The sequence below is a fragment of the Notothenia coriiceps genome, unplaced genomic scaffold (assembly GCF_000735185.1).
Source record: "Notothenia coriiceps isolate Sejong01 unplaced genomic scaffold, NC01 NC01_scaffold00037244, whole genome shotgun sequence".
NCBI lineage: Eukaryota > Metazoa > Chordata > Actinopteri > Perciformes > Nototheniidae > Notothenia > Notothenia coriiceps.
The window spans coordinates 25,586,171-25,603,418 of NW_011369945.1; the positions used below are offsets into that span (position 1 = coordinate 25,586,171).

At 41.3% G+C, this 17,248-nt stretch overlaps 3 protein-coding genes across 3 annotated transcripts; 2 read left to right on the forward strand and 1 right to left on the reverse strand.

Moving 5' to 3' along the window:
* The first annotated feature begins 1,978 nt into the window (after window positions 1–1,978).
* ndufb6 (NADH:ubiquinone oxidoreductase subunit B) lies at window positions 1,979–4,350 on the forward strand. The gene is made up of 4 exons (XM_010794027.1): window positions 1,979–2,294; window positions 3,482–3,574; window positions 3,965–4,009; window positions 4,218–4,350. The coding sequence occupies exons 1-4, from the start codon at window positions 2,115–2,117 to the stop codon at window positions 4,281–4,283; spliced, it is 384 nt and encodes a 127-aa protein (XP_010792329.1). The 5' UTR covers window positions 1,979–2,114; the 3' UTR covers window positions 4,284–4,350.
* Window positions 4,351–4,938: 588 nt separating this feature from the next.
* xrcc3 (X-ray repair complementing defective repair in Chinese hamster cells 3) lies at window positions 4,939–6,829 on the reverse strand. Its single transcript, XM_010794029.1, has one exon. It carries the CDS (start codon window positions 6,474–6,476, stop codon window positions 5,223–5,225), a length of 1,254 nt encoding a protein of 417 aa, XP_010792331.1. The 5' UTR covers window positions 6,477–6,829; the 3' UTR covers window positions 4,939–5,222.
* A 160-nt stretch (window positions 6,830–6,989) lies between these two features.
* On the forward strand, window positions 6,990–10,662 carry toporsa (topoisomerase I binding, arginine/serine-rich a). The gene is made up of 2 exons (XM_010794030.1): window positions 6,990–7,125; window positions 8,213–10,662. Exon 2 carries the CDS (start codon window positions 8,216–8,218, stop codon window positions 10,562–10,564), a length of 2,349 nt encoding a protein of 782 aa, XP_010792332.1. The 5' UTR covers window positions 6,990–7,125; window positions 8,213–8,215; the 3' UTR covers window positions 10,565–10,662.
* The last annotated feature ends 6,586 nt before the right edge of the window (window positions 10,663–17,248 follow it).

Consider the following 17,248-nt stretch of genomic DNA (forward strand, 5'->3'; position numbering starts at 1 on the left):
AGTCATGAGTGATCACCTTGGATGGCTTCTTTCCCCCTCCTCACAGGTCGGAGGAAGAAGCCGCGTCTCATCTCCTCTGTCCTGTGCGCGCGCTGTCCTGCTAGTGGCGCGCACGGCTGCCTTGCGCCATTCTCAGCGCCTGTTTGTGCATTATAGAGAGCGCTCGATCGGGCAGCCTCTGTCTGCACAACGGCTGTCACACTGGCTGTGTGAAGTTGTGTCACAGGCATGTCTCCTCATGGGGTCGGATCCCCCGGAGAACATCAATGCGCACTCCACCGGAGGAATGTCCTCCTCCACGGCTTTGCACGGAGGAATGTCAGTGGAAGACATTTGCACTGCTGCATCTTGGTCTTCCCCCTATTCATTTATTCAATTGTATTTAAGGGATGTCTCCCATTCCTCTCTGACACACCCTGTACGGAGTGTCTTGTCAGAGTGAGTGACGTCAGGGATCCAGCTGGCCGCTCTCCTGTCTGACACGCAGAGAGCTGCTGTTCCCCTTCTATGATCGCTGGGCAAGGTGGGACCTTCGTCTCCACTTTCTCACAGCAGCTGGGTATGTATTGTTCCCAGCCTTCACCCCGTCAGGGAAGATAGGCATGTTTTGCTATGTTCCAGGGACGGTGATGCGCCATTACACATGGCACAACAGGCATGGGGTGTTATTGAGCAGGTGTGTCTGTGCTTCTAGTGCCGGGCGGACCCAGTGGGGCGCAGACTACATCATGCTTCGCCCTTAACCCAATAGCGATAGCCTTAGAGGGCGAAGCCATATACGAAATAGAACTGGGGTTACAGCTTCTATGAGTAAATGGCGCAGCCCTCTAAGCGCTGGGCCCCACTGGCTCTACGAATAGCTGAAGAAAAGTTATTTTGTATGGGAGCAGATTGCCGGGCCTCCTTCCTATGTATACCGGAAGGAGGCCCGAGGGCGGGGCCCACCTTGCGGGTGGGCGTGGACTACAAGTGTTTCAGTGCTGCGCGGGTGCGCAGGGGGATTACCCAATAGCGATAGCCTTAGAGGGCTGCGCCATTTACTCATAGAAGCTGGGGTTACAGTAGCTAACCTCAGTTGTACAGCAACACAAAAACTCACTTGGCAAAAGGTCTAAATCTCAAGGTAGGCATCAGGAGTCAAAAGGCCCAGGTTCTCACGACATGAAACATAACGAACTGACAAAGGAACAAAGAAACACCAGGGCTATATATAGGTGAGGGGGATGGGCACAGTGAAAACTATCAGGGCAGGGCCAAGCAATCTCAAGGGCGGGAAACACGCAAAGGCAGGAAATGTGGAATCTGGAATGAGAGGAAAGATTACTTTCAAAATAAAGACAGGAAGTGACACGATCAAAACACAAAACTAGAGTAAAAACCATGGTAAAAACATAACTAAACTTAACATATCTGTCGAGTCACCACAATCATTCTGTTTGGATTTCACATCAATTTTTGTTCATTATTTATCGCCTTAAAGTTGTTTTAATTTATTGAACAATTATTCATTATTAAGTGGTCATTCAGTAACAAAGATGTTTAGAAATGTGTACAATTGTTGGGCCTTTTACTTTTGCACTATTTCATACTTTTTTTGTATCATTTCATTAAGAAAAGCTACTAATACTTGGGATTTTTTGAAAAAGCGATATTTGCTAAACATTTTGCTAAAATAATCAGATTAATTCCAAATTCAGCTCTTTTGTTTTCAAATTGAGGCAAGGCAAGGCAAGTTTATTTATATAGCACCTTTCAACACAAGGCAATTCAAAATGCTTTACAAAAATGAAAGACATTAAGAGCGAAACATAAAATGGCATTTAAAAACACTCATTTAAAAGCAGAGGCTGAATTGTATATTATCATTATGTTATAATAGGAATGTTTTGCTCATTATAAAGGTCCCAGGTTGCTCGCTAGCGTGGACATTCATGTATAATAGTACCCTTTCCTCTCCAGGTCAGCAGGTGTCGCACTAAAATTCATCTCACTCTTCAATCCGTGACACATTTCCGCTCCTTCTTCTTCTTCGTTTGTGTATTTGCCTTCGAAGGGGAAGTGTCCTCCATGGTGTCATTGCTGTTCTCTTGAGGTTGAATATCCAAAAAATCAAAATGTCTGGGTACACACCGGACGAGAAGCTGCGGCTGGATCAGCTGAGGAAGCTCCGGAAACTGTGGCTAAAGGACCAGGAGCTCAGCCCGAGAGAGCCCGTGATTCAGGCCAAACCTCTGGGAGCCGTTGCTAAGTTCTGGGCTGGATTCCTGGAGCCCAAAAGCCTGTGGAGGCTTTACGTGAGTCCTGATCATAGACTGTATAAAGGTCCTGATGCACAGCCATAATGTTAAAAACAGTTGATAAACAACCTTAAATACAGCCTAACAACGGCTCCTTATGTTAAGGTTATCAGTTATATTTAAACTTGCTAACGGGTTGTGTGCTAAGCTAAATGCATTGGTAAGGTAACGAAGCACATTTACTCAAGTACTGTCAGTACAATTTTTTGAGACTGGAATATTTGTATTTTATGTTTCCTTATACTTCTACTCCACTACTAATTCAGAGGTAAATAGTGTACTTGTACTAGATGCATGTAGTACCTTAAGTTACTTTGCAGATATAAATGAATGATAACAAAAAATATGATCAACAACACTTAAAACTAAGTGAATAATACAAAAGTAGTTTCACCTGCACCAGCTATGATAAACATATTAATGCATCAATAATTATAATCAAAACAATGTAAATTATTTCAAAATGGGCCAATCTGAATAACGAGTTTCTTCTGGTACTTTTAGTATTTTGATGCCAATACTTTTGTACTATTACTTAACATTTTGAATGCAGCACTTTTCATTTTTTCATTTTCACTTTTCTTTGTTCTTATTCGACCTCTGCCCAACTTACTTATTTTTTAACATAATAATAATAATAGATTTTGTTAGTGTAGCACCTTTTAAACGTGGTGAAATAGCTCACCAAAACTAATTATTTCTTTAAGAAAGATGAATATATATTTGTTTATATTCATACTATATAAATAGTAAGGAAGGAATCAAATAAAAGTCAGGCAGGCTTGTTATCATTTTGAAAATAATACCTTGTGCTCTTTGTCCTACATTTATCTACACATAGGGCATTAAACAAATATTGTTATTGTTCCCTAGGACATTGACATGCTTCACGGTATATATTTAGTAAAACAATTAATAAGCTCCTTCTTACCACGTGAATGCATCAATACCTTATTCACAACAATAAAATATATTTCTTTTTGAATTTTCTTTTTTTATAAGCCCATGAAGTAGTTACATTTTAAATCCAGGACTTTTAATTGTAACACAGTATATTTTGATATGACTTCTATTTTTACTATTTAGGCGTTACCTGTTTAGAGCAGACAAAATCAACACTCTGGCTCATGCTGTATGTCTCGTCTATGCGTAATAACTTTTCTCTCATCTCTATCTCCTTACAGACCTACAAAGCATACACAGGTGGAGTTTTCGCCATCACACGACTGTTGATTCCTGCTTGGCTTTGTCACTACTGGGTGAAATACCACATTGCTGTGAGTCGATATGCTTTATTTGTGATATTAGTAAACAAATAAGTAGTAAAAGCTGCCTGGGTTGATTTTATGTTTTTAGGACTTTTGTTGTCCAGGTTAAAACATTTGATTTACAGGTAATCAACATTACTTAAAAAAGATTTAAAATAGCTTATAAAATGTGTCCTGTAACCTATTGCATTTAAAAAGTAAGTTCCAATACTGATGGTAGACTGTTTCACTACTCTTAAGGTAGCATACATGGTAACTTGCATAAAACAGTACTACTTTTACATTTGTTTCATTAGCTTTATTCAATGTCTTTTATTGACAAACATGGCCACTATACAACCCATACTTATACATGCAGGTGTCGGAAGAGTACTAAAACAATGTCTTTGTCCCCCGCAGCCAAGGCCATATGGTATTGTGGATTTGAAACCCAAGCTGTTCCCTGTAAGTATGACTAATTTAAAATCATACAATTGTATCTTTTGTGTTCCTCTAATCACCGTAATTGTATAATTAATATAATTATAGTGTATGTGATTAAGATGTACATCTGCATACACCTGATTTACCAGAGTTAGATCTGATTGTTTACATGCAAACAGTGCTATGATGCTAATTGCTAATTGTTTTCTGTCCCTGTTTTTGTGTTAAGGGTGACACCATCCAGGAGACGGGTGAAGTTATTCCAAATCTCCCCGAGTTCCATGGTCATCACTGAAGTTGAAATATTTCTTTAATTTCCTGTTGTAAAAACTGTGTATATGCCAATAAAATAATAAATTCAGTCCTGAACGTTTTTAATGCTTCCACAAGTGAGAGAATGTAGTACTTCTTTAAAAAATAGTTTGCTGCCAGATCACATTTGTTTAAAGAAAATAATACAATTGCTTAATGTCAAATGTTAACTCAACCTTAGTAGTTTAATCCGTAATGTTCTGATAACGTAGGATAAAATGACACCAACTCTGGTACAGTGTAAGCATAAGGTAATCCATTGTAGATACACTGGAATTCCAGATTACAAGCGTGTAATGTACAATGCTAACTGTCAAATGTATTTGACATTAAAATGTTGGGAAACATGTTTCTTCTGGTCCGAAATGACTCCAATAGTGTTTTATACTACCATTAGCTAAACTGAGAACCATCAGAAATAATATGTACATATAAAGACTACTGTATGTATGTATGTACAAATCAAATATTCAAAACTTTAGAAACGTTTAATTACATAAAAGAATATATAAATTATATACAAAAGCAAAATAAAAAACATGCTTTAAAAAGAATGTTGTTATTCAAAGAGAAAACCTAACAAATGTCTGCACAGATGGACGGTATTGGATTACTGAGTAATAGTTGCTCTTTCTTAATCTCTTGGAGATTTCTTATAACATTATGTAATTTATAGACTCCTACAGCCTCAAACATTTAACTTTCACTACACCATCTGGGTCTCTTTAGTAATATTCTCATAGCATGGCTACTCAAGGTCTCTGTAAACCTGCTTTTCTGTAGTTCGACCAGAGGCTTGCAACAAAGAGGTGAGTAATATTTAACATAAAAACAAGGCAGCAATGGCTGTTACACTTTTGTGTTTGTCTGTACAGGTGTGTGTGTGTGTGTGAATCTTGTATTTATATTTTTATGAATAATTTCATGCGGTTTCTGTGAGGCCTCGGACCCCCTCCCTCCACACGCCGGCCCCCCGGCCCCCGCGGGCCAGATGAGGAGCAAACACCACCTGCAGCCTGCGCGGGGCGCTGCTCTGGTCGCCACGGGAGACCGTTCCCTGGAGACGCCACATCATCAGCCGGACCATCACCTGATTAGCCCAGGCCAATCCGAGGGCGGGGGCCACGGTGGGGGTCCCCGTGCTGGACGATGGGACCAAACTGTCCGAACTGCTGAAAACATCCGTCACCTGGTTGATGCAGAGCACAGGGGTGCTGTACTCCCGGCTCAGGTGGTGCAGAGCGGCGGAGAAGGTGAGCAGCTGTCTGTTCCTCTCCAGCCAATCAGAAGCCAGGAAGTCCGACCTGAACAGCGCAGCGACCGAGTCCACGACCACGAGACGCACCAGTCCGCGAGCCAGCAGCAGGGGCACGCGGCGGGACACACACTCCTGCAGAGAGGCCAGGTCTGCGGCGTGCTCGATGTAGACCCGGTCGCTGAAGTTCAGGCTGCTGATGAGCGAGGGAGGGACGTCGCTGCGCAGACAGGACTGACCCCGGATCAGCTGCTGCAGCCGCCGGACCGGGAAAGAGTCCTCGGTGCTGATAAACACGGCTCCTGCGTTCAGACCTCCGTACTGTGTTGGGTACTGCACAGACAGACAAACCTGCAGAGCCAGCTGAGTCTTCCCCGCGCCGCTCTCTCCGGACAGCTCGGTGACCCCCTCCGCGGGTAACCCCCCCCTCAGCAGCTCGTCCAGGATGGGGCAGCCCACGCTGAGTCTGAGGCTGGACTGGAACCCGCGGCTCAGGAGCGCAGGGAGGGGCGCGTGGCGGCGGCAGGCTGTGGCGGCGGCGGTGAGCAGCTGCTGGGTGTCGGAGCGGGACAGACCGGAGAGCCGCTGCAGGTCCGGGGCAGAAACACACAGCACCGCCCGGACAGAGAGAGCACATCTCCGCACCGCAGAGATGATCCTCGGGTGGAGCTCCAGCTGGTCCCAGTCCATGATGAGGACATCCCGGGACTCCACTCTCAAATAAATACCTGTGTGTTTGTCATTGGTGTTTGTATGTTGGTTCGTTTGTTTGTGTGTTTTGCTTCGGTCCGAGACAATTTTACACAAACCTGAATCAAAAACCCCGGGTCTTCTTCTTTTTACGATGTAATGGCGGGTGGCAACCAGCGTTAACGGTGCATTACCGCCACCTACTGTTTTGGAGGGGGACCAGCATCCCATCAAATACAATAAATTATCTTAATTAACTCTGTATGTCTTTCATAATATAATAGTCTCTCTGATCAAATGTCTAATGTATCTTGGAGATTCGGTTGCTTCCTGATTTCTGTCTTTAACGTGTTCTCTTTCTTGACTGTATTTGCCACAGTTAAGTACCCGTCTCATCCGGGGCCTTTGGCTCTTATTTTGTTAACTGTTGGCCGGATGTGGGTTTTATGTGGTTAATGTTTGTAGTTCTCTAAATGCAAATATGGCACTTTTATTATTAGTTCAAAAACGATATGTACATTTCAAGTTATCAACCAACAGGAATTTATTTTTCTGTTATATTCTCCAAATTAATTTAATTTCTGGTGAAATATGAGAAAATATTTAAATACAATAGCAAAAGAGCTATTTCGATCATTGTAAGTAGTTCTGTAGTAGAAAAAAGTTAAATAATTATTTGTGTCGCTTTTATTTTGAAGGGCGGAAGTGGCTTATTTTATTGAATTTTAAAAAGTACTGAAAGCTATGGTGTTATGAAGCCCGGCTGCTGATCTGCTTAAGAGTTGCTCCCTTATGACTGCTATGAAGAAATGAGTCGATTTCTATGAGACTGTGAAGGATAATCAGTCGTCAACCACATACGTGTCCGAGGAAGCCAAAAGTAAATATTGAACAACTTTTTTCGAAGCTCATAACTAGCCGTTCAGATCTTAGCCTATCAAGCTAATGCTACTTAGCTATAAAGTCCTAGCTAACTCAGCTAGCTTGCTAATCATCAGTTCTTAGACTATATCTCGCAGTCTCGTTGAGTGGCAGCACCAATATATCCCTGACAGAATAGTTTATTTAAAGATCAGGGTTGTGGAGACAATACCGACACTTAAATCCGACGTGTTTCTAACTGTAACATTACTCACTTGTGTGAGCGGGCACGGTGCTAGCCTAACCTGCTAGGCTAACTAGGCTAAGTGAAAACCTAAAGAAGTACAGCAACGAGTGCTTATTTAATTTTGGGTTTATTACGACATGTTCTTCTTAGTGAAGAGTCAATTAAGATGAGCCTGAGACGAGTATTCTTGTAATGTGTAAAGCACGAATAGATCCGATATAAAAATAGGACTTTGACATTAGTTACATATCACGGACTGTCACACAGTAAGCATTTTACACTATCCATGGAGTGAAGCACCCATGTGCGTCATTCATTTCTGCTTTATCGTCTCATTACAGGACAGGTCTAATATTATTAAAGCATTTTTTTAATCAACATGTATTTATAGATTAGTATATATGTAGGGAAGTGTGGTGTTCTTAAATGGATGTAAGGTCTATATGCATTATGGAGAGGGAAAGTCATGTGTTTTGTTATAACAAGCTTAGAATAACGAAAAACGACATTGAGAATCTTATAATATAGTCTAAAAAAAAAAGTATTTGTTGATGATGTGTTGGTCATTATATGAAGACTGAAATATATGTATACAGCAGCTGATCATAATATGGTTGAATCGGATGTATAGTGTATATCTGAGATAACTAGCTCAACTCTTGTGTTCTTCTTAGGGTATATCATGTTTAACTTAATAAGGAACGTTAAATAGGATTTACTGGGAAATGTGTCTTATTTAAGACTTAACTGCAGCACCTTATTAGAACAGTATAGGGTACTCTATGGCTGTCTTACCATTATTGTTCAGTAACTGCGAATTCTGCATTTTATAATAATGTACCTTTTTTTATCATGTCAGATCATGTCGGCAATCAAGATTGCCCTGCAGCAGAGCCAGAAGAAAAGCAAAAGGAAAATCTCTGAAGCAATGTCTGCAGATGTGTCTCCGGACTCCAAGTGTCCCATCTGTTTGGACATATTTAACAACATTTCTTACCTGGATATCTGCCTTCACAAATTCTGTTTCCGCTGCATTCATGAGTGGTCCAAAAACAAAGCCGAGTGCCCTTTATGCAAACAGTCTTTTAATTCAATTTATCACAGTATAAAATCAGAGCAAGATTTTAAGAAGTATGACCTTCAACCGGTAGAGAGTGGCTCATTTGGGTCTTTTGGGGGAGTGCGGTTTAGATACCGCACCACTCTTACAGGAGTCCATCGGCAGATGCGGGGAAGAACCTCTCCACCTCCAGACAACGGTGTAATGTTTGAAGCTTCAGCTAACCCTCCCCAACAGGAGCAGGAGCGTTACATCCGGCGGATGATGAAGAGGTTGGCAGCGAAGAGGAGAGCCGCAACTGAAGGCAGGGCAGTGAACACTGTCCGAGAGCTGGAAATGGTCAACTTCAGGAGGGAATTGTACCGACAGGGAGTGAGGGTTCGTAATGTTCACGATGGTGGTCGCTCCAGAGAAACCTCGGCTGAATTCTTCCGAACAAATCCTGCGTGCCTGCATAGACTGATCCCCTGGCTGAAAAGAGAACTTGTTGTGCTGTATGGGGCCCACGGCTCTTTGGTCAACATAGTACAACACATCATCATGTCGCGCATTACACGTTATGACATGGAGGATGGAGCTATTCTGGAAGAGCTCAGGCCGTTCCTCCAGGCGCGCACAGAGCACTTTATCCATGAGTTCATGAGCTTTGCAAAGTCCCCCTTTAATATGGAGGCCTATGACCAGCATGCTGCCTACGACTGCCCAGCCTCTTCCTCAAATGAAGACGGCAGCTCCAATTCATCTGTAATAGCTATCTCAGAGGATGAGGAAGACTTGACGGGGTTTGACCCCCCAGGGGACTCCACGTCTACTCTGAGGCACTCCATGTGGGACGATGAGACGCCGGGGCCGTCTTATTCTACGACAGCAGAGCAGAGAAGGGCGGAGGGTCTCTCGGTCCTCGACTCAGACTCAGACAGCAGTTTAGAGGAGGACACACGGGGGTTAGGGGCGTCCCCACAGCAAATGAGTCCTCACAGCCAAACAGCGGTGACTCAGGGTGAGTTTACCAACGAGGAGTGTATATTTGATATCAGTGATGACTGTATCATTGTTAATGTTGTCAAGCCAACAGCAGAAAGGACTCCTGAGCTGGTCCAGCTCTCCTCTGACTCTGATGAGTCTGCTGATGAAGATGTTAAAGCAGTGCCTCTTCTACCTCAACACATCCGCTTCTCCAGCCTCAGTCCTATACCTTCACAGAGCAGTGATCCAAGCAGGGCTGGACAGTTAGAAAATGTTGAAACAGACCACTATCATCAGTTGGTTTCAAAAGAAAGATGTGGCTCTTCGACATCTAGCAAATACAAGACATCCAGCAGGTCAGACAGAAAAGACACTGATAGAAGATATGACAGCAGACCCAGAGAGAGTCGCGTGTCAAAGGACATCGAGCACAGGAGAAAGAGGCGCTCAAGAAGTGCAGAGCGCACACACTTTACCAGGAGCAGATCTAGAGAAAAGGGTTATTCTCCAAGTGGCAGAGGCGACTCAAAATCTGAGAGAAGTTATAAAAAGACAGACATTGATCACCGCTATAAATCATCTCATAATCTGCATCACACAGAGAAGCGGTCTTACTCAAATCGGCACTCTTGCTCCAGGAGCCCTAGCAGGGACTCGCGGAGACGTGAAAGGAGGCATTCTCCTTCCAGGACTTATTCCAGCAGTAGCTCCCCTTCGACGAAAAAGAGATCACACAACAACAAGCCAGGTGGAAAGAGGAAATACAAAACAAGACATTTGGAAGACGCAGCACGCAAAACCGAACTTTCCAACTCGATTGGAGAAGGCGAGTCCCCCTCGTTGCCAAGGAAAGAAAAGAAAAAGAGCAAAGAGCAGAATCGTAAAAAATCCAAAGACGGGTCGAGCAGGAGCCTCAGTGTGGAGCTCGTCAACGAGGATAACTCTCAGGAGCGAAGCAAGCGTCACCATAAGAAAAAGAAGAAACACAAGAAGAGAAGTAAAAGGCACAGGAGCAGTGAACGCACAGGGAACCACTCGCCCGCTGTCATCACCATTGACAGTGACAGTGACAGCGATACGGTTGCCAATGATAATATCCCCCAGGACAGCAGCACTAAGGACAACCCCATCGACAATACCACAGATGACCCAGTTGACCCCGCCCCTCCGGACTCTATTGAGTAGTTATATGGAAAGAGTATTATACATCAAAACTAAATATTTCAAAGGATACGGTGGCCGTTTCTCAATGTCGAGTGCACATGCTGCAGAGCCACTATTTCAAGTATGCTACATCATAAAGTGGCGCAGAATGCTGGGCATTTAAACAGTCCTTCGGCGCCACTCGATGACGTAGTATACTTGAAATTGTTGCTCTGCAGCAGGTTTACTCGACATTGAGAAACGGGCGATGAAAACATGTACCCCTTTAAATGACATTGCAAGTGTTTTCTTCTTCGTTGGACACCGGCTTTCATGAATGACTAAAACAATGTTATTTTCACGTGCAAAGTGCCGCCATGTACAAAGGCAGAATGGAGTTTTATTTGGAGTTGCGAACCTCTTTTAAGTGTCAATCCTTATTGGGAACTTAATTTTCTTTAACAGGTGTATTTACATTTCTAAGGTGCTCAGGGAAAATCATCGGTTACAGTGATTTTTTTTTCTTTACAAGTCAGCTATATTATGAGAGAAAACTATTTCAACCTGCTGGAAATAAAGCAGTTCTTATTATCTGCATATGGTGTTCGAATTGTAGGCTCTTTTGCATTGAACGTTTATTTAAAATAAATTGTAATGAGCAAATGTGTTTGCTGTTGGTTTTCTGTTTTTATGATTTTAATGTTATTTACCTACCACAGCATAAGCATCCAAAGTGGTTGTCCTCTTCAATGTAAAGTGGTGGGATGCAAAACTTTGGATTTGTTGGTCTAATAACATTTTCAAATGATGCTAATTTAATACAATCAATCAATCAATGTTTATTTATATAGCCCAATATCACAAATGTTACATTTATCTCAGTGGTCTTCACAGTTTGTACAGAGTATCAGTATGACAATACGACACCCTCTGTCCTTAGACCCTCACATCGAGATAATACATTTACAACATAGGTAGACAAAATGTTTTGAAATGCATGTGTCTGTTTATAAGAACATGAATCCAGGAGGATATCAACAATCCTGTGGGAGCCATCAGGGAAGCAGTATGAGGAGAGTCAGTCAGGACCACAGTGACAGGCTCAGCCACGACTCGACATCCAGGACTCAGGATGCAGGACTCAGGACCACAGCAAAAACACATTTTATATTTAATTTAGACTGGGAAACAAGGCTATATTTGTACAATACATTCAATTTGTGTCTAAACCCTTAAGAAGTTAAATGAGATGGTGAGTTTTGAGTACCTTTTTTACATTGAATTTCTTCACATAAAAGCACTTAATGTGTGCATGTCTATCAGGCTATTACAAATTAAACTGAATGTTAATAGGAATGTAGTACATGTTGAAGCCTAAGGTTAAATATATATGTAAACTGAGAGGAAAACTGTTTTTGAAAGATAAATAAAAAATTGATAAAAGGTAAAGTGAAAATATAAGCTAATGGGGAATGTTTACATATTTCACTGATGGGTGGTTTTGAGTTTTATAGTCAAATGAAAGGAAACATACAGCTTGCTTAAGGCTGAGTGTACATCTGAATAAATGGCAAGCAAGTCAGAATTGAAATATTTCTAAAAAAATAGCCCCAAGCAAAATTCATCTCATCTGAAATCGCCATTCTCTTATTTTGAAGGTCAACAGGAAGCGAACTGTCCGTTGGTCTCTGGTCTCTGACGGATGTAGCGGTTTGTATTCTGTAACAGTCTTCATCCTCCCAATTTCTTCATATATATTGACTTTAGCAGGCAAGAACATTGTCGTCATGGCTTCCACAGTGTCCATAAAGGTAAAAACCGTATATTTAAGGTCGGGTCTTAGGTGTACATAACTGTGTATGTTATAAACACACTGGCACAGGGAAATCAATGAATAAATGTAGCTAACGTCAGCTAAACGTGGCTTCATGATGTGCTGCCGCTACAAATGTGGGAATGCGGAACAATGTTATAACGTTACCGAGCTGTTAGCATCGTACTCTATTAGCCCATTGTATTTGTAATATGCAATCCATAAACTAAACGGAAATGGCTAAATGACACAAGCTAACATACATGCTAACGTTGAACCATCTCAGCTGTATTTGTGTGGCAAGTGGTCAGGATGTGTGCACCCTGACAGCTGCATTAAACAAATACATAAACAAGAGACAACAAGGCTTTCACACATTTCACAAAAAAGTGATAGAAACACGTGCATACAAAAGTATGTACCACATAATACTATAGCCTATTGTTAATATGTTGCATTGCCTCTCGCACTGCATTTTGTTATACTAAAGGACCTGTGTGTAGGGGGTTAATGGCAGAATATCATATAATGTGAAATAGGTAGTATGTATAACAATTGTTGTGTTTTTATTAGCTACATTGAGACTGACACGGTTTCCAGTTGACTGCTTGTATAAATCACACAATGTTCACATTGGTATTTCATTTTTTCTGTCTGTCCTTTTGGTGCTGCAGCAACTTTTACACTTTCCCCACTGGGGATCAGTAAAGGTGTATCTTAATGTTTTACTCAAGTATTTTACTTTAATGCAAATAAGAAATACTTGAGTAATTGTTCATGCTTTGTGTATACAAACAGAGATCCTACTCCCTTAGGGGAACTAAATCACATCTTATCATCCTGGATTTCAGTTTTTCACTTTGTATTGAGACTTATTTGAATATGTGCTTACATTGTTTTCAAAACCTTATTTTTATATATATTTGTTGTGTTTAGCTCTTGCTGCAATTCTCTACAGTCTACACTGTACATAAAACAAACTTTGAAAAGTTATATTTATTGTGTTTTTATAAATGGCACACAAAAGGAAGTGTTTGGCTAATAATTACAATGTAGTTGTTTATTAACGACTTCTTATTTTTGTTTAGATTGGGATAATTGGTGGTTCCGGCCTTGATGATCCTGATATCCTGGAGGGAAGGACTGAGCGATACGTTGACACACCTTACGGGAAGGTGAGTTGTGTTTTGTGGTCCAACGCTTTTTCCGTCATGTAGAGCAGTGTCAACAATACGCTCTACTTGCATATGTTTGTAAATAATTTATTACTGTAGTGTTTTCATAGCTGATTCAACATAATACATTTAATTAAATATACAATAAAAGTCACATCAAATAAATACAAGGCAACAAATATATAAAGAAAAAATAAACAGGAAGCAGTTAGATTCAATTTGACAACAATATAATTAGTTAAGCCAGTATAAAAAAAACAAAGAAAATCGTAGTATAAATGACAAATATCACCTTAAAATCAATTTGTTTAATTGGATTGTTCTTCTTTCCTTGAACAGCCCTCTGATGCTTTAATACTGGGGAGGATAAAGAATGTGGAGTGTGTGCTCCTTGCAAGGTGAGAAAGGATGTTTTACTCTACTTTAAAAAGTGAATTATGAAATGTTCTCTATAAGCTCCATCTAGTGGATATCCATTTTTACTGCATATATTCACCCAAATTGGATAAACAATGAATATCTTAAATGCTACTTTTCCCTCATTTGTTAAGGCATGGGAGACAACACACCATAATGCCGTCCAATGTGAACTACCAGGCCAACATCTGGGCTCTGAGAGAGGAGGGCTGCACTCATCTGCTCGTCACCACGGCCTGCGGATCGCTCCGGGAAGAGATCCAGCCCGGAGACATCGTCCTCATCGATCAGTTCATCGACAGGTGAGTGGGGTCTGAACACAACAACATGTTAGGGTTCAGATATTTATTTATTCTTTTCACATACTCTCAGGAAGAATTAAAAACGGTATTATATCAGAGCATTTAAATTGTATTTTTTGTGTTAGTAATGTTAAAGATATGTTTAGCTATGTTATTTTTTACTGATCAGGCAGAACATGAAATATGTTCCCGATTAGAATCGTTGAAAAGCCATTCATCATAGAGTCGTGACATCCTTATATGAAGCAGTACAAAGTGATAACTAGGGTTGAAGAGGAAGAAGAATTGGAGGATGAAACCCTCTTTATCTTGTCACACATGTACATGCACGTAGTACAGCACACAGCGAAATTGGACCTCTGCATTTAACCCATCCTAGTACTCGGAGCAGTGGGCAGCACCGATTGGGACGTGAACATGTGACCCTTCGGTTCAAAGAGCAAGTCCCGACAGACTGAGCCACTGTTGCACAATTCATCTACATTTGACCAAAACTGCAAAATCGACCATTGCAATAAAATTAATAGTTGTATCATTTTTAACACCATGATCATTTTAATATATTTGTCAATGATAATTAGAACAATGATGTAAAAAAGATCCATGTATTGTAATTGCAATATCAGTCAAAACAATCGCATCTCGTTATTTTCTCCAAATCGTGCAGCCCCAGTGAGAACAGGAAGTCGTTGCAAGACCTCTATTTAAAGGCTGACCAAAAAGAAGTAGCATATTTTTCCTGGTGCTGCGTTCAAAATCACATACCTCTTCTTTAACCTTCTCTCAAAGGTTGTTTTGGTTGTTCTTTTTCCCTCCAGCCTTGTCCTTACTTTAACTCAGGGCTCCTCATAGTGCGGCCTGCAAGTACAATACTTAAATACATATGAATACACTTAAATGTAGGGATGTCCCGATCACCTTTTTTTGCTCCCGGTCCGATTCCGATCATTTGATTTTAAAGGTGATCGGGACATCCCTACATTTAAGTGTATTCATATGTATTTAAGTATTGTACTTGCAGGNGCCTGTCTGTCTCCTGTTCGCTGCAGCAGTGCTACTAATCTCCGACAGCCTGCTCCTCAGCATCATCCTCTCTTTCTCTAGTTTCTGGGTTCAAACCCTTCTCTAGTGGAGCTCAATCAGCTCTTCAGTGATTCCTTTTCCAGGCTGTCTCTAGATTTCTAAACTCTAACAAAGCTTCTACTAACACCTGACTTCCTCTTGGCCGTCCTCCACCTACTGCTGTCTTCATGGTGTGTTTCTGAAATGTACTTTTCCTTCCACTAACCTCCGACGTTTGTGGTGTTCCTACAAACGCACTGGACAGAGATCCTCTCATTCAGCCTAACGCTCTTCTCGTCTTTGCCCAGAGCTGCAGAGCAAAGACGAGTGAATTGGAAAATCCTCATCTTATTCCTGCCTTTCTTCACACAGATCTTTGTTTGTTTTTTCAAGAAAATAATAACTTGCTGTTTGTTTGTCTTTCACTTCACTCTAATCCTTTCTGAAGACTAAATCAAGTGGACATTAATCAAACATCGACTTCCTGATTTCGACCTTTTCTCTCTTTCTATTCACTGAATGTACTAGCTTTAGATTTGTTTGTCATCATTCTGGCTCATAGTCTAGTTGCCAGAACTGTGAACACGGAAATGTTGAGTACCCCAAAATGTTATGTTTGAAACGTGAGAGCACAAGAAGTAAAGTATTACCTATACTGTAGACAATATTTTTGAAATAGAAAAACAATCTCTCCAATCCAGATGATCCAAAGTCCCCTAAAACTTCAAAATCAAGCGAAAATTCATCAAAATCAGCCCACAGATTACACATATGGCCACTTTTTGGTTAAAGCTTCCATTTTGGATCCTGAAAGTGGCAGAAATGGACTCAGAATCCTCAATAACCCCGAAAACCACTCAGAAATGGTCCAACTTGGCCAAGCCATTTTGTAACTATTGTCAAAATAAGCTACAATGCTAGATAACGCAACTAATGCTAATTGTGCAAAATGCCCAACATGCGCATGTTAGCATCCGGCAGTTTCTATGTGCTAAGGACCCGTACTCTACATTTCTAACATAAATCTTTAGGATTCTCAACATTTCCGTGTTCACATTATGACTCTATGATCTGGCAGACAGACTACAAAGTGAATCCCTACTCACAGTTTTTCCCATGTCATGTTTCCTCCCAGAGTGAAAGCAGCAGCAGCAGTAGCGTATCCACCATGTTGGTGACCCAGGACTACATGGCTGTGAAGGAGGATGAGATCAGCGTCTGTCAGGGCGAGGTGGTCCAGATCCTGGCCAGCAACCAGCAGAACATGTTCCTGGTGTTCAGGGCGGCCACGGAGCAGGGCCCCGCCGCCGAGGGCTGGATCCCCGGCTTCGTGCTGGGACACACCTCGGCCATCGTGCCCGACTGCCCCGAGGGATCCATGAAGTAAGAGCTCTTAAATCATAGGAGGATGCATTATATTTACTGCTCTGCTCAGATGTTGAGGAATAATTAGGTCAAATGAGGTAAGGCAAGTTTATTTATATAGCACCCTTCAACACAAGGCAATTCAAAGTGCTTTACGAAAATGAAAGACATTAAGAAAATGGCATTTAAAAACAGTCATTAAAAAGCAAAGATAATCAATTAAACATTAAAAGAAAAAATACATGAATAAAACAGTGCAGTTTAAGATATGAATAGTTCAATTAAAAGCAGCGGCAAAAAGAAAAGTCTTGAGCCTGGATGTGAAAGTAGTCAGAGTTGCAGCGGCAGGTTTCAGGCAGTTTGTTCCAGATATTTGGAGCATGATAACTGAACGCTGCTTCTCCGTGTTTAGTTGAGGTAGGCAGCTTTACCCACATGTGGATAAGTAAACTATCTATCTTTTCCCCTCGGTTTCATTTATTTGGTTTTATTCGCATAATAAGTAGATCAAGAAAATAACAAAATTGGCAGGATGAATGCATCAAGTGACAAACAGATCATTTGCAATGCAAATACCTGCAATAATAGTCAT